This window comes from Ciona intestinalis, unplaced genomic scaffold, assembly GCF_000224145.3.
Source record: "Ciona intestinalis unplaced genomic scaffold, KH HT000047.2, whole genome shotgun sequence".
NCBI lineage: Eukaryota > Metazoa > Chordata > Ascidiacea > Phlebobranchia > Cionidae > Ciona > Ciona intestinalis.
The window spans coordinates 52570-74296 of record NW_004190369.2 but is presented as its reverse complement, the minus strand read 5'-3'; the positions used below and the strand labels follow the sequence as shown (position 1 = coordinate 74296).

Sequence of the window (21727 nt, the reverse complement as noted above, 5' to 3'; positions counted from 1 at the left end):
AGGTTTTATTTCCTTTGTTTAAATTGTTCTAACCTTCTATCCAAACTATTTGTTGATCTTGGGCAAGAATCTGTAGTTCGAGAATGCAATAACAACGCGTCTATTACGAATTACTTCTCCGCGAATTCAATACTGTCACGTTATACCGTTTGCCGAAACTATGTGTACATTGTTTAGACGGCCTAATAATTAGCATTTTTACCTATTCAGCACATGAAAGAAGTTATTTCTTTTTTCGTAGATACGTCGCTTACGCGAGTCTTAGTTTTTGGCGGAAAGTGACGGCCGTCGACGCGTGTTATAGTGAAAACATATAATTGCGCTTGGTCCTACAATGGAGATGGACTATACGTTTTCGTTGCAAGGAACATTTAACATTGTGCAAGGAAAATAAAATTTGTCTATAAAACGGTCAAAGCATTTTTTTCGGTTGGAGAAATACGCGACGTTTAGACTTACGCGACCTGTTTTTCTGACGTCATAACGGTAAATGCCGGGGAGGCGTCGCCTCCCCGTACTAGGCGCGTATGCTTATAATTATAACAATCACTAAAAGATCATTTGCGATTGTTTGGTGTAAACTTGATAAAACCACAGAACTACTGATCGTATGGGAGAGAATAAAACACGATTGTTTATCAACAATCTCGTTTATGATGTAACAATCCTAATGGATTATCGAAGGTATTCTGACGAAAATATTCGTTAAATTATCTACGATGGACATGCGTAAAACTGTCACCAATGTTTCTTTGTTTTTACTAATTTAGATACGTCTTTTTACCAATGTAGATGTAGTAGTTAATTTACCGCGTAAAGTAGAATGTACATTCGTCTGCACAACCAATAAGGGGGGTATTTTATCACGACAGAAATAAACGTTGACTGGACGTAAATATGACAGTCCCCTTTTGAACACGCTGGTTGCGCCACTGAAAACCGCAGCTAGATAAATCAGTATATGTTAATATTATGTGTTTTTGTTTGTATTTTTATGTTTTAATCATGTTCTTTATGTTTTTGGTTGGAATACTTGCTATTTTCTTTTTTTTTTACTTTTTAATCGATTAAGTGTTTAATAAAAGCTGAATATTATGTAAGGTTTATTATTGTGATTGTTTAGTTCTAAAAAATTCGCAATTTTTTAGAATGCCGTAGGATCCGTAAGGACTATGACATCACAGACGCATGACAAACTGTTAACGTTACTAAAGAGTACAAAGTTAGACGACACTATGAGTCAAATCATTCTAAGGGTATTTATGATAGGCTAGGACAGAACAGAAAGCTAAAAGTGAGGCAACTTTAGGAAGAATTAAAGGCCCAGCGGATGATGTTTCAAAAAATCCACAGTGATAGCGAAAAAGCAATCCAATGTAGTTACCATATCGCACAAAGAATAGCTCAAACTATGGTACATTATTCTGACGGAAACTTTGTGAAGCAATTGATGTCGCAAAAGAAATGTGACCTAAAATGAAGATTGAGTTCGAGAAAATAAGTCTGTCACTTTGGATGATAGCGATCAATGATCTTGCTTGTGACATTAGTGACACTCTCAGGGATAAGGTTAAGACCTTTGTTTCACAAAGAGCTAAACGAAACTGAAGAACTTCTAGCACTACAGCCAATGAAGGGTACGACAACTGGTGCTGATATTTTTACTACAATAGTTGATGCGTAAAATTTTTGGACTCGACTTGTCCACCGTATGTGGAATCACAACTGATGTGCAATTGCAACTTAACTGGACTTGTCCGCTGTATGTGGTGTACTAGACTTGTCCACCGTATGTGGAATCGCAACTGAACTGATGGTGCTCGGTAAATGTCTAAAACTGGCATTGGATTCGTAGGTCTCATGAAGTCTTCCTTGAGGGAGAAAAAAAAAACAATGACGATATAGCAAATTTTCATTGCACTATTCACCAGCAAAATCCTTAAAATTCAATCAAGTTCGGTTATTGAGGCAGTCCTGTTTTTTTTCTGCGGGAACGAAGGCATCCAATTTCTGCAAAACGGTGGTGCGGAAACGCTTAATTCTGAACTACGTTTGGAGCGAAACAGGTCTTTTTGTCGACAGCCACACAAATAAAACAAAGTTATTTTTCAAAGTTATTGTTTATGTAAAACTGTTAAAATACTTCAAAAGATGACAAATCGCGACATCATTAAACGGGATATGGAATTCTGTAATAAGATTCCAATTTAAAAGGGTTCAAATCTCACGAATTCGAAATTCTGGATTGTGCAATCCTACCAATTAGTGGCGACTGGGTTAGATCTTTTATACTGGGGGTTGGATCTGCTAAGTGGTTTCAGAGTAAAATTGGTAGCTCTAAACACAACGATTTACATCTGTATAATGTTGTAAGGTTGTTCAGAATAACAGTGGTGCAACAGTAACCCATAAAATTGTCTACCAAGTCTCAATTCATTACATGTGCATGTCTTGGAAAAAACACCTATGCTAAATTAGTTTAATTTTATCCTGGATTGCGTGTTTTAAATTTTTTTTGAACTACTGTTGAGAAAAAGCAGATTGGGAAGTAGATGTTAAACAATATTTAAATCTTCAAAATTGACTAGTAAACACACGGTACATTTTCAAACAAATATGATATTGTTACCGTAACAATCAGTGATTTTGTGATAATTTGCCATAAACAGTTGTCTGACTTAACGCGCAGTTATATAAAATAGCATTTTTTGTACGCTGAGAAAAAAGGGCGTTATGTAGCTTTTATAATTAAAAAATCCAGGGGTAATTTATATAATAATATATTCTTGAATATATATTTTTTTTTTGAAAAGAAAGATTCTTGTGTTTGTGGGACGAGAGAAAACGTTTCGCAGCGTCTTTACAAAGGTTGCTGCCGTTTTGGCTTTGTATGGATTTGGCATTTTTGCACTATCATTCTGCGGGGATTGGTGCTCTCTATTCCTGCAACAAAATGGGATCTCTGATGTTATGCATAATGTATGGTGCAAAAACGCCAAATGCGGAAAATTTAAGAACCGATCATCATGATGCAAAAATTATCCAATAGTATAATTTTTGATAATTTTATAGCTCATAATCCAACAAGGCTACTATAAAAGAGTTAATAAACTAATTTTGGTGAGTAAATTTTTTTTTTTATAAATACAAAAAGATTCGAAATAAAGTATTCTAGGATATCCTAGAATACCTAATTATTCTGTAATGTACATCCCTATCGGTCAGTCTTCAATTGTTTTGCAACAAACTTGGCAATAATGTTTACATTATTTACAGATAGATTTATATGGAACCATGGAGGACCTTTAAGGAGTGCTGAGTATATCAACTTTCACTCTTTAGTTGAAACAGAATCACATGAAGATGAAGACTGTGTAAAAATTGACAGAGCTGATTCGTGGCAGTGGAAAGTCACTGCCTGTTCAGAGACAAGGCCATTCATTTGTCAAAAAGGTGCATTTTTTAAAACTTTGTTTGTTTGTTTTTTTATCAAACTTCCCTTTTGCATACACATTGACAATATAAACAATCTGTGATGTATATAATTTTGTAGATTGTGAAAAAAAAATATTCATTCCCAAAATTCCTGATTAGCCTTTATAAAATGAACAAACTAAACTTCCAGTTCCAATGTATCACCATGATCAACTCAAATTTGTCGATGACAGTTGTTTAATTTTTTATCATGATTTATTATTTTATCTTGCAGCTACTTGTGAACATCCTCCTAAAATTGGTCCAGGAGTCCAAAGAAAAGGTGTGTACTTATTTTGTGCTTAAGTGATTGCTGTCGAAGTGTTGAACATAATTTTAAACTGCAGAGAGATGAGTAGTTTAAAGTCTGTTTTTGTCTTACATTATTTGTGAAATTGTGATAATATTTTTATTCTGCACACTATGTTAAGAAAACATCTGCCTTCTGTACCATTTGACAAGCATATAAAGTATTCCTATTTTATTTATGTTTAGACATTGATTCGCTGAAGTGCCCTAATGGCTGTCCTCCATTTCATATCTGCGTTGGGGGAGTCTGCCATTGCGATAGTAAATTCTTCGATCCTAATTCAAAAAATTGTGATGAACCTAAAGGTTTATTTAAAAAAAATGTTATATATAAGTATGTATACCTAGCCCCTAGGCCAGTGGTTCCCAAAGAGTTTTAAGCACTACCCAAATCAGTGTTTTATGAACATGACACGACCCATATATCCAAGTCTCAAACATTGAAAAAAGTCTATTTTTAGTGTTTGTAATTGTGGTTTGCTGGCATTTAAAGTTGAAACTAATCTTGCTTGCTGGCTTATCGGGAATAAAATAAATATACTAAACTACATATGTTATATAGAAGCACATAAACCACAATTATTTTTAATTTTTTTTAATAATTTATTATAGATATTATGACGTAATCATCATTACATTTACTGGCGAACATGCATTCGTCGTTATCTGTTAAATATTCTGTATCGTTTGGATTAAATGCCAAATTACTCGCCAGAGCTGCAATTGAGCAGTTTTTCGCAAGCAATGCTCGGCGACACTTAGTCCAATTAAAGTTATGGACATTTTCTTGTCGCGGCAATAACCGTTAAATTTAGCGACGTATGATATAATTTTATATCTTTAAAATTTGAAGTTTTTTTATTACTGAACTCGGTGGTATACATTTTGACAAAATAATTTGTCTTTGTCTATTATGTATTCTGAATCATCGTCATTGGAACGCTTTTCAGCTTGGTTTAAACGCCAAATTACTCGCAAGAAAATATGGCCAAGATTGTTTTGGATGCATTTAAAAATACGTCGTTCTATGTTTTGGTAAAACTTTCTTCAGGAAAAATACTTCGGCCTTCTTTGATTTAGTCGTTCTGGTGTTTCGTTCAACCACACCAGTGCACATTCAACAACGGTATCTCTAGTTTCGTACTAAGTGAAAATACGGTGTTAAATCAGCCTTGAACTTTCAGTCATGTATTGCGCATGTTTTCGTATTAATATGTGTGTAAATCAACCCGTAAGTTTTAATTCACCACTTGCATTTGCCTGCAGTAGAAACATTAATCTATGCTACGCCTACTAAAGTCATTATTTACGCAGAATTTAGCCCAGATAGGCAGACTGTTTGTTACGTCTTAGTAGGGATTCACACGTTCATTATTTACGTCATAATACCGATTTTCGTATTTAATTATTGCCTCACAGAAGCTTTTTAACTAACTAACCAAGCGTTCATTGTATAGTGTGGTTTATATTGCCACAATATTTTGTTACAACATTGGTTAGAATAGACTTAAAACATAATACGATAAGCATGTTTCTGGAAAGCCTGTTTTTTGCTATTGCGAGTTTAGGAATGTAATTAAACAAACAATATTACTGCTAAACAGACGATGTTCTATTGGTACATCGCAATCTAAACGATTTAGGGCTTTAGGCTGTAATAATCAACTTAAAGCTGTCCCAGAATGATTGCTGCTTTATATTTACAAACAATATTTTCCTCAGCCAAGCAGTGTGTTTGTTACGAAAGAGTAGGGGTTCACACGTGGGTTCATTACATCATAATAGTGATTGTCTGATCTGGCAATTAATTACGACAAAATAGCAATTTACACGGCGATTGTTCGCGCCATAATAGGGACTCACAGGTTGATTATTTAGCCAGCAGCTGCCTAAAAACATGTTAAATGTTTTTTTTTGCGTCTGTCATTTAAAGGATTGTCTCATTTATCAGAGAATGCTTTCTACGTATGTAGACGCAACCAAAGTTAGTATAGACCAAGTTAGGAAACGGATTGTAAAACAACAAGTCTTGTTATCCATTGTCGCGCGTCCATGACGTCATAAACGCCACCATTACGGAGCCCATGACATGGCATTTTATCATTGCTGGGTGCTGTTTTTCGTTTAAATATTGCGATTTTTTTAAAACCAAGCACTCCTGCGCAGTGACATTGAGGAAAACAATACTGAGTTACTATTTTTGGTCTTCTGCTTGAATTAGTACGTTACGGGTCTTTATGAAATCGGAAAACGCGAACACCTTATCTGCTAGTACCTAAGCAGTTCGGAGCTGCATGTCCACTCATGTTGGATTATAAATGTAGTAAAAAATGGCTCTGTAGATTCCTAGGTATGATCATATACTATTATGTAAACTAAGCTGGTTGCTGCTAGTCTTAATCGCCAACAGAAAGTACCCTGTTAAACCACACTGTACGCCGAAAACCAGTCAAAATATTAATTTACTTCACATTAATTCCTAGATTTAATACTATATAACAAGATTTATATTAGAAATTATATTTGAAATGATAAAACAACCGCTATACGTTTTTTCTAGCTTTGTATCGCCTACAACAACTAAATGAACACATGCCAACCATGCATTTGTATAGGCGATTCACGGTCTGTGGGCTCCGTAATGGCGGACACAAGCGCCGTTTCCTAACTTGGTCTATACTAACTTTGAACGCAACAAGTATGTGAATACAATTGTGTTTAGATTAAGCTTAGTGGCCACTGACCAGACCTATTTCGCCACTGTAGATTCCAGATTTTAGTTTGGTCCTAACAGTGGGTAGTCTTTTCGTAACCTTGACGCTTCGTAACAAACCAATTGTCTCCGATCAAAAATTATCCAATTTCTTGTCTAAGCTGCTTTCCGATGTCAAAATAACCGATAAAATTTTTAATTAATTTATGTCCGTTGGTAAAATTTGTTGCATTTCTTTTGTCAATTTACCGCTCCTGTAGTCTGACTTGAGAGACGAGTAATCTTTTCGTCAGAATGTAGTATGATAATAGATAATGATTGCAACAACTTGCACAACCGCCAAACAGTCACATATATTAGAAAAAGTCATATTGTAGTTGATTTTAAATCCCACAATTCTGATTTAAATCAATTACAAAGGATCGTTACTTTGAAAAGCGCTGTTATTCGTTTTTATAGCTACGTAAACGAAAATATGTATAAGTATAACATTTCTGAGGGTGGTGTTCAAAGTTCAAACACCAAACAGCCCCCTCTAGATCCGCAACTGATGTGACGTACAGAATGATTAAGTTTCTCGCGACAATTTGGATGCCGAAAATTGCGCTAGGCGACATCTGGCAACAAATCGCAGCACTGCTACTCGCAAGAAAATCTGGCCAGGATAGTTTTGCATGCATTTAAAAATACGTCCTTGTATGTTTGTAAAAATATTTGTTAGAACAACTACTTTGGCCTTGTTTGATTTAGTCATTCTGGTGGTTCATTAACCACACCAGCGCACACTCAACATGTAACAGTATCTCTAGGTTCGTTTAAAGTTGCCAATGGGAAATACAATTTTAAATTAACTCTGAACTTTAACGTATTGTGCAAGTTCCGTATTTATATGTGTGTAAATCAATCCGTAAGTTTTAATTCACCACGACAAACTTGTATGTTTAGGCTTCGTCCCCCCTTAGAAACCCCCAAAAAAACTTATATAATTAAAAAAAAAATTTGAATTTTTTTTGATTAACACCCCCCCCCCTTTTTTTTTCTGGCTGCGCCACTACGCCCGTGCATTCGTTTGCCTAAGTGTATGCGTGCACATAGGCGTTGAATTTTTCACGTTGTAAACCAATCTTAGGGGGGGGACGTGGGGGCGAAAAAAAAGGCTAAACTACCACACACAGGAAAGCTGAACTACGACACACGTGAAGGTTAAACTACCACACATGTGAAGGCTAAACTACGTTACACGTGAAGGCTGAACTGCAGCGCACGTGAAAGCTAAGCTACAACACAAGGAAAGCTAAACAAGACGCACGTGAAGGCTAAATTCTGACCCACGTGAAGAGTAAAAAATGACACACGTAAGGACTAAACTACGAGGCACGTGAAGGCTAAATTCCTATGCACGTAAAGGCTAAACTACAAAAGGTTTACACGTAAAGGTTTACTTAAAAAACGCAAACATTCAGCCTGTTTTTAAACCTCTTACATGCTAAATGATGTAAATGCCTATTATGACGAACACAATCAACGTGTGAATTGCTATTATTTCGTATTCAATTGCCAGGTCAAGCAATTGCTATTATGATGCAATGAATCCACGTGTGAACCCCTACTGTTACTTAACAACACCTAGCAATAAAAACATGGTAAATATAAGGCTTAAGTACGATGCAAACGTAAACAGAACGGTTATTTTATTTCGCTTTTGCATTGATCGTGATAATGCGTTGTTTTGTTACGCAATAATACAGGTACGTAAACCAAGGGGGCGCGCCCCCCTGGCTCCCCGGGAATGGACGCCAGTGTGCGTGCACAAATCTATGCGTGTAGTCGTAATATAGTTAATTTTAAGTCCCGGAATTTTGATTTGAATCAACTACAAACAATTGTTACTTTAACATGCGCCATTTTTCGTTTTAGAGCTACGTAAATGAAAATATGTATAAAGATTCTGAGGATGGTGTTTAAATACCAAACAGCCCCTCTAGAGCCATCACTGACGTGACGTAATATGACGTCAGAATAATTAGGTATTTCGCAACAAATTGGATGTCCAAAATTGCGGTAGTCGACACCTGGCAACGAATCGCAGCACGGAACATGCGCAATAAGTGACTGTGAAAGTTCAAGGCTGATTTAAAATCGTCTTACCCCTTGGCAACCTAAATTGAACTTAAAGATACCATTAGATGTTGAGTGTGCACTAATGTGGTTGATTGAAACACCCCACGACCAAATCAAAGAAGACCGAAGTAGTTGTCCTGAAAAATATTTTACCAAAACATACAAGGACGATATTTTTAAATGCATCCAATCAATCTTGGCCAGAGTTTCTTGTGGGTAATTTGCCCTTTAATCCAAGATGAAGAGCGTTCTAATGAGAGACGACGATTCAGACTACATAATAGATAACGTAAGCCATTTTATCAAAATGTATACTGGCGAGTTTAGAGATAAAAAACCTTAAATTTTAAAGATATATTGTTTGTTCTTTAAATCTAATAATATTACATCCATACATGTCAGATTTCCCCCTTCATAATCATTTAAACGATTTCGTTGCTGACTCAAACTTTGGCGACACCTGGAGTTTTTTTTTTAACGACGCTGCGCCGGAATTTAGTCGCGTAAGATTGTGTGTCTGTAGGGATGCAAATTACAGAATTTCGAATCCTTTTGTAATTACGGGATTCGGTATTCTGTTTAATAACATCATTACACGTCATCTCATGAACTACAAAAACAATTTTAAAACTTTAATAACAATTTTTGAAAAAAACGTGTTTCTGGGACTTTCGAAGGTAAACGTTTCGCAACGTTTTTTCAAAGCCTGCTATACGTTTCGTGATGCAAAAACTACCCAATAAATTTTTTGATCATTTTACAGCTTATGATCCAACAAGGCTGCTATTAAAGAGTCATTAAATTGACTTATGCAGGTGAAATTATTTTTTCCTATAAATATAAAAAGATTCGAAATTTTAGATTCGAAATAAAGTATTCTAGGATATCCTAGAATACCCAAATATTCTGCTGTAATGTGCATCCCTATACGTCTGAAGTAGATTTTGGCAACAATGGGTACTATGAAAATGGCTCACACCGATCTTGGTTTTGTGACGCCGATACGTTGCTAAATTAACAGTTATAGTTATTGCCACGACAACAAAATGTACATAACTTAAATTGGACTAAGTGTCGCGAGCTAGTCCGGCTGTTGCTGCCCAATCACAGCTCTGGTGCCAGTGTGTATATATACTTAATGGAGATATTTGTTTAATAGATTGTTATACAAACACATTTCTTACTAATGTTGTCATTAATTTAGGTTTGCGTGCTAATCGTGAGCAAACAGTAGGTGGAAACCATTATCTGTACTTTGACACTCTTGCAACGTATGAACAGGCTTCTATGACTTGTAAAGGTAACCTTTTAACAATCTTGATCAGACATGTATTCTGTGAATATGATATTATTAGGTGCATGGGGCACATTGGCAATGCCCAAAACCCGCAGTAGGAATACAGTAATTTATCAACTTGCCAACGGTTATCTGGGGGAATTTGGTGATGCAGCTTGGGTTGGGATGCGCCAAACCAACCCACAAAGCGTTTATGATGAAGATAAATGGGCATTTGTGGATAATGAACTTATTAGCTTGTCACCAAAATTTGGAGGTTAGAGAAATGATTCTTTTTAATTTGTTTTTACTTTTATCATTTAATTTAATTTTTAAAATTTCATCTTTTAATTTTTGTAGACATGACTGCTGGAGGACAAATTCCATTGTATACGTATAACTTTACCACAAAAACGGAGCGTTGGCATTTTTTTTATCATGAAGACCCTATGAGGTTAAATCGATCTGAGGCAGCAGATTTTTGTGCTCGTACTGGCTCTCACCTACCATATCTGCAGGACTATGATGAGTATAATGCAATTGGTAAAAAATTAAACGTAAGTGTAGTTATATCAACTTATTGTGTTTGATTTTTTTATGCAAAATTTCTCACTTTTTATCACATCCTCAACCCACTAAATTTAGATCATAAGACGGCAGCCCGTAAAAGCTTAGCTTCCGATGACGTAATATTTTTGGGAATACTCAAATTCCCGTGCGGCATAATCGTGTGCGTGTTGAATTAACATTTTTTTATTGCTGATAACTTTATAATATTTGAACATGTTTTATCCGTTATATCCTTGTTCCAATACAATTTGTAACACCAAATACATCCAATACGTCGTGTTCAAAGTTTTTATCAAAAATGTATTGGTCATATTCATGAATGCACAATCTTCGTGTTTGACGATCGCTGTGAATTTTATTTAATTTACTAATAATTAAAAGATAGGATATTCTACAATCTACATGTATTGCGCAAAACAGAAAAATAGCTTGTTGCAAACTTATCTAACAAAAGTTAATGCCATACCGGCCCGAAGAATAGTCACTGGATATTGCAAAAGTCACAAAAATAAAAAAGTAAACTTATAATTTTACCATTATAAATAAAACACATCTTCAGATTATTGGTTTTATAGTACAGGATTGAAGTTTTCAATTTTATTTCACGCAATAACAGGGTTGATTAGGACGGCATAATTCCAAGTGTATTCCATAATGAGCAAAACGTGTTGGGTCCTACTCTTTTTTAAAAATAAGAAACTGTTTCGGAAGACGCGTTCGCAAAGCTCACGCTCTCGTTTTTTTTTATATAAAAATGAGAGAACGCTTTATAAGCAGTCGTTCGAATAGAGCACTCTTGCGCTCTCGCCTGTTTTTTTTTTTATAAAAATAAGAGATCGCTTTATAAGCAGGAGTTGCATGGAGCACTTTTACACTTTCGCCTGTTTCTTTTATAAAAATGAGAGAACGCTTTGTGAGCACGATCTGCACACGTGGGAAAAAGCCACAACCTATGCTTTTACCCATTTAATAGCTTACGTAAAAAGACAGAATCTCAAATAAGCTGCCTACTTTCGCTTTGCAAAAGTTTTAGCTTTAAGCTTCCCTGAAATTCGCGGACTGCATCCTAGTATGTCTTTCTCATGAGTTACCATGATTTTAACTTTGTGGGTGATTGTTTTTTTTATGTTTTTCATGTATCTCTGACAATTTGGACAGGCCATTAGTAACCGATGGGTTGGAGCTATTGGGGTTAAGTGTCTTGCCCTTGGGTACGCCCACATTGGTAGTAGCTAGGAGCCATGAACCTAGGTAACCTATTTTACGTTACTGTTAGATAAATGTACGCCCACCAGCATAACTGTAACATCATAAGCTGTATTGGGATTTCATCCATTACCATAAGGTAAGATGTTAAAAAATACCAACTTGGGTAATACATTACATCACCAGCGACATTGTGATGTAAACGGTTATTGAGGCTTATGTATTGTGTAATCCGAACCTATGATATCACATTATATTGTATTTCTATTCTGTTTGGGTGAGGAACTAGGATTTAGGCCAGACTTGGCCCATTACCCCAACACCCTTGTACGTCCGGAAGTGATGTGCTCGCGGTAGTGAAGTTCTTTTTTCATGTTCCGACTTCAGTGTTCCGAACCAAGTTCCGTTTTCTGTCCCGATTTTTGACCCGTGGGACTCCATCTGCGGACTATATCTGCGGACTATATCTGCGAACTCATTCTCACACGATTCGCAAACATCATTCGAGAACTACACTCGTACTCGCAACGTCACCACCAGACGCACTTCCAAAGAAGGTTTATCCTCGTCTGGGCAGCGAGTCACCACATATATGCAACTTTGTTGGTAATGGTTTTTCCTGTTTATGACTGTTAATTTAGACAACCCATAAGTGACCGCTAGGTTGGAGCAATGTCCGTTAAGTATCTTGCCCAAGGACACATAGCCGATCAGTATTAGTACGGCCGTCGCGCATCGAACCAGGGACACTTTGGTTCTCGATGCAGGCGCCTAAACCACTGAGCCACGGCGCCGGACGTATGATGTTACATTACTTCACAAACTGATTGTGGCGAAAACACATTGTAGAATATTACCATACCCTAGCTGTGGGAGTTTCAATATATCACAAGCGCTACTGTGGTGTAATCGATTAATGTGCTACTAAACGGGTAATAGGAAAGTTAAACTGTTACCAGTGCATAATATAAAATCAGATATCAAGCATTTGCTTAATCCAGTTTTAACATAAATTGGATGAATTCAACCAGATTGCTGTTGAAACTATGTTAAAACGCCAATTCTTCTATTGTGGGAGCACCAATGGCAATGAACGTGTCAATTGTAATTATTTTTAAAATAATTGAACTATTAATGAATCGATTTTCTGTTGCAAATATTTGATTATGTATCTTGTGGTAGGAAATAGCTAACGGTTATCTGGCGCGTTCAAAGGGTTAATCATGACGTTTCATAATATAACAATCTGAAGGAATATGCCCACTGCCAAAGAACCACGAGATGGAAACCTCATCGGCAATGGATATGCATAAAACTTACACATGTTTCATTTATTAAAAAGACGTTTCTAATTTAGTATAAACAATGTAATATTAGTCTTAATTTACCGCATAAAGTAGTTTAGATACTAGTGCGCAAGACCAATACAGGGCTCTACATTAACTTGTTTTAGGTGCTTGTCCAAAGAACAAGTTAATGCATTAGTTTACTTGTTCCAACAAAATGTTTACTTGTCGCAATGAAACAAACATTTTCTTCAAACGCGGCACATTTTGTAACACATTAGAAATGCTGTGTTCAAACCGCAATGTATGCTATATATATTTGTACACATCTTAAAAGCAGCGGCTAGCAAACTCGGTTTTACTTGGTAAGTGAAACCTATTTGCCCCTATGGCAACTACAAACGTAATTAGTGCATATTTTTGAGCTGTCAGCATCAGCCAGATTTTATTATCTGCAAAAGTTGGAAGCAGTGGTACAGCCAGAAAATATAAGGGTTGCAAATATGTTTACGAAGAATGGCTGGCAAGCTAAATCTTTGTTACGAAATAACACAGGTTTACTGGTGGAAAAGAGGCGGGGTGAGGAAGTGTAACACTATGGTTTAGTCGGTGCATTTTGAGTTTTTGACAAAAGTCGAAAATCTTTGTGAAAAAAATATTTTGTAAAAAAAGCATTTTGTAACAAAAAAAAATGTTTTTGAAAATACAGGTGATTATTTTAATGGCCTTATTAAATGGCTACTTATAAAGACATTACCTTTGTCCCGTTTTAAAAGCTTACAAATGAAAGCAAGCTACGGTTTAATTCCTGCCAGCTGACTTCATTCACGCCAAAGCACACGTAACCTCGTGATGCACACAAACTCGCACATGTACTCAGGCAGAGGATTGCACGTGCCAAACCGCGTGCGAGCACAACGCAATCTTGCGCACGCACGCATACTCGCACATACACTCAGGCAGACCAGTGGACGAACCAGTGCGTTCGCATTAACGATTTATAGAATTTTATATCACTTTTTTACACGACACGTTTGTGAAGCCTAAACATACCAATTTATCAATATGCCGGTCTATTTAACATTCAATATGAATGTTAAGGGACAAGTGCCTAGCCAAGTTTACTTGTCCCATAGACTGTTTTGGTTGTAAATGTCTGTATGACGGTCCCCTTTTGAATGCGCTGGTTGCACCACTGCTGCAACAGTTAGCCTATGAATAATTTTTAATCAAATACTTTTTGTTGGAAATTTCGAAATAAGACGTCTTTTTTACCGCAAACCATGTGCTCTGTATTATTCGGATGAGCCACGCTTTTTGCCTGAATAAGCACGTATTCTCGTACACCTTTCTTTTTAATGCAACCCTGGTGAACTTTTCATGTTACAATGTGGCAGCTGTTTTTGTAATGTTTTAATATTTTATTTCAAAGGAAACTACATATGAGTTGTTAACGGGTATAGCACAATTAAAGGAAACTGGTGTACTAAATAAACAAAATGCAGTGTGGTTAGATTTCACACGGGTTAACGAAGATTTAAGATCATTTCAATGGTCCGATGGCACTCCACTATATATGTGGCAGCAATGGTATGAAGATAATGGTTTTCCATTACCAACAGAAGAGGAACAAGGTAGGTTTGTTATCAATTATTATTTTAGTATAGACTTTTCATAAAATTTGATTCCCTACTTTATGGTAAAACTACATTAGCTAAATAGCAAATATATATAGTTTTTAAGCACGTTAGTGCTCATATAGATCCTTTTTCGTTGAATAGTTGTTCTTGTTGTTGTTGATTTTTGGACGACTTTTTTTGCATATAACTAAATTCTTACCTCTAGCATTTATTCTTTAATCTCCTTATTGAAATCAAATCTTAATATATATTTATAATTTTAAGACTAAATTTTCAGAATTAAAACCGCATAATTAGCGATTAATTACAACTACTTCACTGTTTGATAAAATGCGCCAAATTCAAAATGCACCTAAAACTTTAAGTTAGTGATTGTACTCCATAAAGTATTTTGAACTAAGCATAGTTTTATAAACGCTACTGGCTACTGCATATGAAAAAAAAAATTTAAAAATTAGAAATTTAAAAATTAGCGAATAATATACGATTACATGTCTTTTTTTAAGGCGCTAATTCGTACCTAAAATGTACTTTAACATTGATTAATCGTTTGTATTCCATACATTAATTTTAACTAAGCTTAGTCTTGTAAACCAAAGTGTAAAAAAAACGTCCAAATATTAAGTAATTAATGATTGTAACGCTTGCGAGTTAAGTAAACTGCCACGCATCGGAAATTTTCTGGTAACAAAGTAATCGGTAACTTTTGGCTTTGTTTACGTTAGTATGCAAATATAAATAAAAAGTATATGTATATATATACAGCCCTGGAGACTCGTATAAAAGTACTTCGGCAACTGGTTGCCGACGGTTTTTAAAAGACATCGGCAATATTGCCGAGGATTTAAAAGACGCGTAGCCGGGCGTGACAGCCAAATCGCAACAGCAGCGCAAATTTGCACGTCTTGAATTACAGTCGGTATCGTATAACACGAGCGCCCAATGTTTCGGGCGCTCGTGTTATACCCAACCTGTTTTTTATTATGACGCAAATAATCGACTGAGCCAAACTAAACTGTCGGTAAAACTTACTTGTATGCGGCACGTGGTTAAAAGTAACCCATATCTGTTCAGTCATGCTTAAACATTTATAAAAAATATAAGATGTTGATATAATAACCCGAAAAATAAGGTAATTTAACCGGGAATGGTAAATAAACTGTTATTTGATGCAAAAACTACAGCCAGACAGCAAAATCCATTCATAAAACCGTGACGTAACAATGTATTATAATGGGCATTATTCGCGTCAATAGGCCTCTTATTGTCTGAGCAGTTTCGATGTATTCCTAGGCCGTGTATTGGGTAGGCCATGATAGCTCTAAACAAAAAAAACGGCGCGCGTCAAAGTTACGACCGTTTGTAGTTGATTTAATCCAAATTCTGTGACTTACAATCAACTACAATACGATTGCTTTTAATAAATGTGACTGATTGCGAAAGATGTTGCAATCATTATCTATATTATCGTATTTAGACGCTAACACGCTGACGAAAAGATCACTTGTCTCTCGAGTCAGACTATACGGGAACGGCACTGGGTCGATTTATATGGTGCAGGGTATGCAGACCTACCCTGACAATTTTGCAGGGGTGGAAGCAACCCCTGGATTTTCCAATTATAAAACAAGTTTAACTTCTTAAATATTTGTATTTAACTTGATCGGTAATAGGCGAACACAGCTTTGATGGTGTGTTGTGAAACATAACTGACTCTGGTTTAATTAATTTTGTTTGTTTCTCGAGTTTTGTTAAATTGATTTTTTTCAAATTTTATAATTTGTTGCATTACAAACAAGAATTATGACGCAGAGATTTTGTGAATGATTGTAGTTTGTTACGACGCGCCAGGGTTACAAGGGAAGATAACCTGCTGTTATGACCAAAATTAAGGCCTGGTGTGGTTGAACGAAACACCAGAACGACTAAATCAAAGAAGGGTAAAGTAGTTGTCCTGAAGTATATTTTACTAAAACATACAAGGACGTATTTTTAAATGCATCCAAAACAATCTTGGTCAGATTTTCTTGCGAATAATTTGGCATTTAATCCAAGATATATATATTTTTCCTCTAAACTAATATAGTATTACATTAACATCCACGCACGTCAGAATTCCCACTTCATATAAAGCAATTTTCTGGCAACACCTGGAGTTTTTTTATTATTGCTGCGTGAAATTTTAGCGACGCTGTGCTAACCGTCGCCACAGGCAGTTTGTCGCGTAAGATTGGACATCTGCAGTAGATTTTCCAGACACTAGGGACCATGGCTTGCGCTGAATCTCGGTTTCGCGACCTCGTGCCGAGCCTGAACTTGTTTGTAAGAATTAATGCAAAGTGCTAACTTGTTTTTTTAACTCGTTCCAATAATTAATTTAACTCCTTTGTAACAATCTTAAGTATGAAGCTTGGTCAAAGTGTCTGATCAGGTTTCCAACGCATGTCATGTTTATCAGCCGCGTGTGCCCTCAAGGTTACTTTAGTCCACTTATGCGTCTCTTTGAGCGTCAACATAATACACAAACAAACTGCACTAGCCGAAATAAATATTATGTTTACTTAATAGAGATGTTATTATTTGTTTGACGACGCATGTGAAGGTTAAACTACAACGCACGAAAAGATCAAACTATGATGCACGTGGCATTGAACTAGCGCCAGCATAAACCCTAAACTACCAGGTGCGTGAAGGCTAAACTATACGCACATGTAAAAGTCAAGTAGGATGTATGTCATTTCGCCTAAACCAAAGTTAGTATAGACCAAGTTAGGAAACGGATTCTAAAACAACGAGTCTTGTTATCCATTGTCGCGCGTCTATGACCTCATAGACGCCACCATTTCGGAGCCCACGGCATAGCATTTTATCATTGCTGGGTGCTGTTTTTCGTTTAAATATTGCGATTTTTTAAAAACCTAGCACTTCTGCGCGTAAAAATGGCTTTCTACTAATGTTATATCTTATCACAATAATAAACCTCACAAAAATAATCAACTTTTATTAAACACTCAATCGATTAAAGAGTAAAAAAACAGAAAATATCAAGTTTACTAACCAAAATCAAAAGAGAACATGTTTAAAATATAAAAATACAAACAAAAACGCATAACATTACCATAAACTGGTGTATCTACCTGCAGTTTTGCATGTAAATTGCCGTGATTTTACTTTTTGGCTCACAAACTTAACACGTATACCCGGCAACGAAACTTAAGGTATCTGTGTAAAATTTGCCTAATATCGAAATGACATTGAGGAAAACAATACTGAGTTACTATTTTTGGTCCTCTGCTTGAATTAGTAAGCTACCTTTTCTGCGTTACGGGTCTTTATGAAATCGGAAAATGCGAACACCTTATCTGCTAGTACTTAAGCAGTTTGGAGCTGCATGTCCACTCAAGTTGGGTTATAAATGTAGTAAAGAATGGCTCTGTAGATTCGTAGGTATGATCATATACTACTATGTAAACTAAGCTGATTTCTGCTAGTTTTAATCGCCAGCGTAAAGTACCCTGTTAAACCACACTGTACGCCGAAAACCAGTCAAAATATTAATTTACTTCACATTAATTCCTAGATTTAATATTATATAACAAGATTTATATTAGAAATTATATTTTAAACGTTAAAACAACCGCTATACGTGTTTTCTAGCTTTGTATCGCTTACAAGAACTAAATGAAAACATGCCGTCCATGCATTTGTATAGGCGATTCACGCTCTGTGGGCTCCGTAATGGCGGTAACGAGCGCCGTTTCCTAACTTGGTCTATACTAACTTTGGCCTAAACTATTTATATATCGGTGAAATATCGGCTTTTTTTATTGTTACCGATTATCGGTAGAACGTAAATATCGGCCGATAATATCGATGAACCGATATATCGCTCGACCTCTAATTATGATAACGGTTTTTTGGCATCTGAAATTTACAAAATATCATTATCGGTTTGTATAAAGTAATATTGGTCAGGCACTAATTCAAATCATACAGAAGTCGTGGCTTATGGTTAAAGATACCACTCGTTTTGTAATTCACAGTGTTGCAAAACATTGAATTATGTATAAATAAATAATTAAAAACTATTTATATTTGTTGCACCAGCACCAGTAATGTATATATATATATATAAAAAAGTTTTTGGTGTTTTTTATTGAAAATCAGATATGAAACATTGGGCACTCGTGTAAGCTGATACGAATGTAATTCGATACAGGAAGTAATTCGAGACGGGCACATTCGCTAACGTTGCGATCCGTTACTTTTCAGAGAGCGAATTTACAACAAACGAATAATGACTAAAGAGAAATCTATGCTGATAAGTCCCGGTATCTTTTAGTAGCTGCATTTTTAATGTGTTTCGCTCTCATGATAACAATAGCATAAGACTTGGCACTTGACCCAATTTTCAGAATTTTCAGCCCAGTACTGAGAGTTAAAAAACGAGTTGCTCGGGTTTGGTACGTCCCTAGTATCAGTTAAAAAGTTGTTTTAAAAGAGAAATACGCACTCTTAATTTCTTTTCTCTTGAATGCTCTACTGCATTTAATATTATAACATTCATTTTCTTGCTCAGCGGTAAAATCAAATATGGTTTAAAAAATACACGTATGTTAGCAATGGCTTTTAAATTGAGATTTCCCCATTCTTTTGCCTTATTTGTGCTTTTATTATAGGAAAAATATTATGGTGTCCTGGTCATCCCACCAATGATTTATGGATGGGTGATGATGAGTTTCATGGTATGGAACGACTTTGTGGTCGTTTTGGGTATGGTGTCGGCTGGCAAGAGATTGGGTGTTTTGAAAAATTGCGTGTAATCTGTGAAAAAGGTAACTACTTTTAGGTTTTTAATACTAAACCCCAAATCTATGTTTAACAAGTAATTAAAATAGTTTACTGTTAAAGACAGATAAATATTAAATTGCTTTCTAAACACACAGGTCCATTCCCATTTGAACGTTGGTATCTTGGTGGATCTGAACATGCTCAACCTGATAATAAATGGTGTGTGGAAAACTGTGGTGCTGTTCGACTTAATAATCCAGAAGGTGTTCCTGAGAACACTGCTATTTTAGATGAGTTTTGGATAGATGAGTGGTGTGGTAAAAAGCACCCCTTTGTATGTGAATCTGGTAAGTGTGTACTATAAGGTTCTTTTTTTAATTGACTTGTTCTGTATTAATTCATAGAGTTGCCTCCACATTGCCCATCTTACAACATTATAACTGAAGAATGTGTCAGGCATTATTTTGCTAAGGTACTTATGTTTTACTACTGTTGGTACTATCCACACTTGTTGTGTTAATTTAAATATGAAGGGATTCTATTAATATATGTTGTTTACTACAGGTGGGCTGTACAGCAACCCTCGTTGAGAGTAACTTGGTGGTATTTACCAGACTTACCGTTAGAGAATATTTTAACCTCCTTAAAGAAATAGTCCTTCGTGCACAAAATCCTAAACTTGGTGTATACCGTGAAGTGTGCTTAAAAGGTAAAACAGATTTAAAAACTAACATTTTTAACAATAGCCACAGCAAGAAAATTTGTATGTTTTAATTTGAACATATTTAATGATATTAATATTAATTGTGCTTATTATTTTTGTAGAAACAGGATTGTTGGAACTTCGTGGTGTGACACCAAAGTTCCAAGCCCATGTGCAAACACTAAATTATCTTGAAGCAAAACGAAAATGTGAAACCAACATGGAAGTTTTAGCCACTGTAAATACCCCCAAAAATATTTGATTGACATGTTATTTTATAAAGCTTAGATTTAACATTTAAAATCAATATATACAGTGGGGGAAACGGGACACTTAAGCAGGCATTGCCAAGTATTTTTAAAATCAAAACCACGAATAAGTACTATCCTTCCTTTATTTTTTGACAACAATTCAAAAAGTAAAAAACCTGAAACATTATTTTCCTTGCCCTATGCTATAGTTTTTAACAGGATATCTACATTTTATTATTGTATGATAATCAGGGCCCAGAGGCACATACAAGGGGTCACAGGCAGTGGCGTAGCTAGAAAAAAAATAAGGGGGGGTTTTAATAAAAAAAAATTTAGGGGGGTTTGAAAGGGGGGGTCGCAACCCCTAAACTGGCTGCGCCACTGGTCACAGGGGTCCGAACCCCCCTCCCACCTTTAAATATTTAAAAAAAATTGACAATTTTTTATTTTATTTTGTGTTAAAATTAGAACTCTTTATTTTAAAAAATAATAAAGAAGTCATAATATTGTAGTTTAAAACCGATTCTATTATGTGTGTTATTAATTATATCAGTCTAGGTATGTTTTCATCGAAAACGTTGAGTTTCATATGCGTCCATTTTCCAAGCAAAAACTTTTTTATATGTGTCCATTTTCTAAGCAAAAGACCTACCCCTCCTTTTTAAACCTTTGGGTAGGCCCTTGATGACAATTGGTATTGTTTGAATGACAATGGGCATTGTTCGAACTTCAATCAATAAATCTTGTGTCCTACAAATGTATATAAAGTTTTAATTACAGAAAATTATTATTAACTATTAATAACGTTTATATTTTTGATACAAACTGGATATTACTACACTATTTTTCGCACAAGCCACTTCTCAGAAATTATTTTCCAGTGCAAATAACTTAACTTTGAATATATTTTTTTTTAAATTGTCTTTTTATATTTGAATAGCCCCTAAGGTAGAAATTATCGAAATAAAAGTAAACCTTTTAAAGGTTGGCAATAAAAACCTAAAACTTAAATGTGGGGAAAGATAGGACACCAAGTTAAACATATTTATTAGGGATGTGCTGAGGTCGTAAAAGCTCGGGTTCGCCGAGCGCCGAGCTTCAACGAAAAGCTCGGCACGAGCCTGAGCCCGAGCACCTATGACGTCATCAAGGAGAAAGGCGTACGAGAATACGTTCCTATTCAGTCGAAAAGCGTCGCTAATCAAAATAATACAGAACACGTGGTTTGCGGTTAAAGAGACGTCTCGTTTCGTAATTCCCAGTGTTGCAAAATGTAAATTCATACAAAAAATATTTAATTAAAAATTATTTATAACTGTTGCAGCAGTTTTTTATCAGATCAGAATTGTAGAAATACCCCTTTATCACTGATAATGTCCCAGTCCGG

The 21727-nt window shown here is 35.6% G+C and overlaps 2 protein-coding genes across 2 annotated transcripts in view; both read left to right on the top strand.

The window, feature by feature from the left end:
* LOC100175103 overlaps positions 1 to 21386 on the top strand; it is a 25352-nt gene extending 3966 nt beyond the window's left edge. The window contains exons 3-14 of the mRNA XM_026837997.1: positions 3277 to 3453; positions 3710 to 3757; positions 3970 to 4089; positions 9822 to 9917; positions 9973 to 10170; positions 10254 to 10450; positions 14388 to 14589; positions 19275 to 19430; positions 19542 to 19733; positions 19791 to 19858; positions 19951 to 20095; positions 20212 to 21386. Coding sequence (XP_026693798.1) covers positions 3277 to 3453; positions 3710 to 3757; positions 3970 to 4089; positions 9822 to 9917; positions 9973 to 10170; positions 10254 to 10450; positions 14388 to 14589; positions 19275 to 19430; positions 19542 to 19733; positions 19791 to 19858; positions 19951 to 20095; positions 20212 to 20351 — 1739 coding nt within the window. The 3' untranslated portion in view covers positions 20352 to 21386. The remainder of the gene's footprint in view (positions 1 to 3276; positions 3454 to 3709; positions 3758 to 3969; positions 4090 to 9821; positions 9918 to 9972; positions 10171 to 10253; positions 10451 to 14387; positions 14590 to 19274; positions 19431 to 19541; positions 19734 to 19790; positions 19859 to 19950; positions 20096 to 20211) is intronic.
* The window catches only part of LOC100175212, a gene marked incomplete at its 3' end in the record, with an annotated part of 276802 nt that overhangs the window by 202581 nt on the left and 52494 nt on the right, over positions 1 to 21727 (top strand). The window lies entirely within an intron of this gene.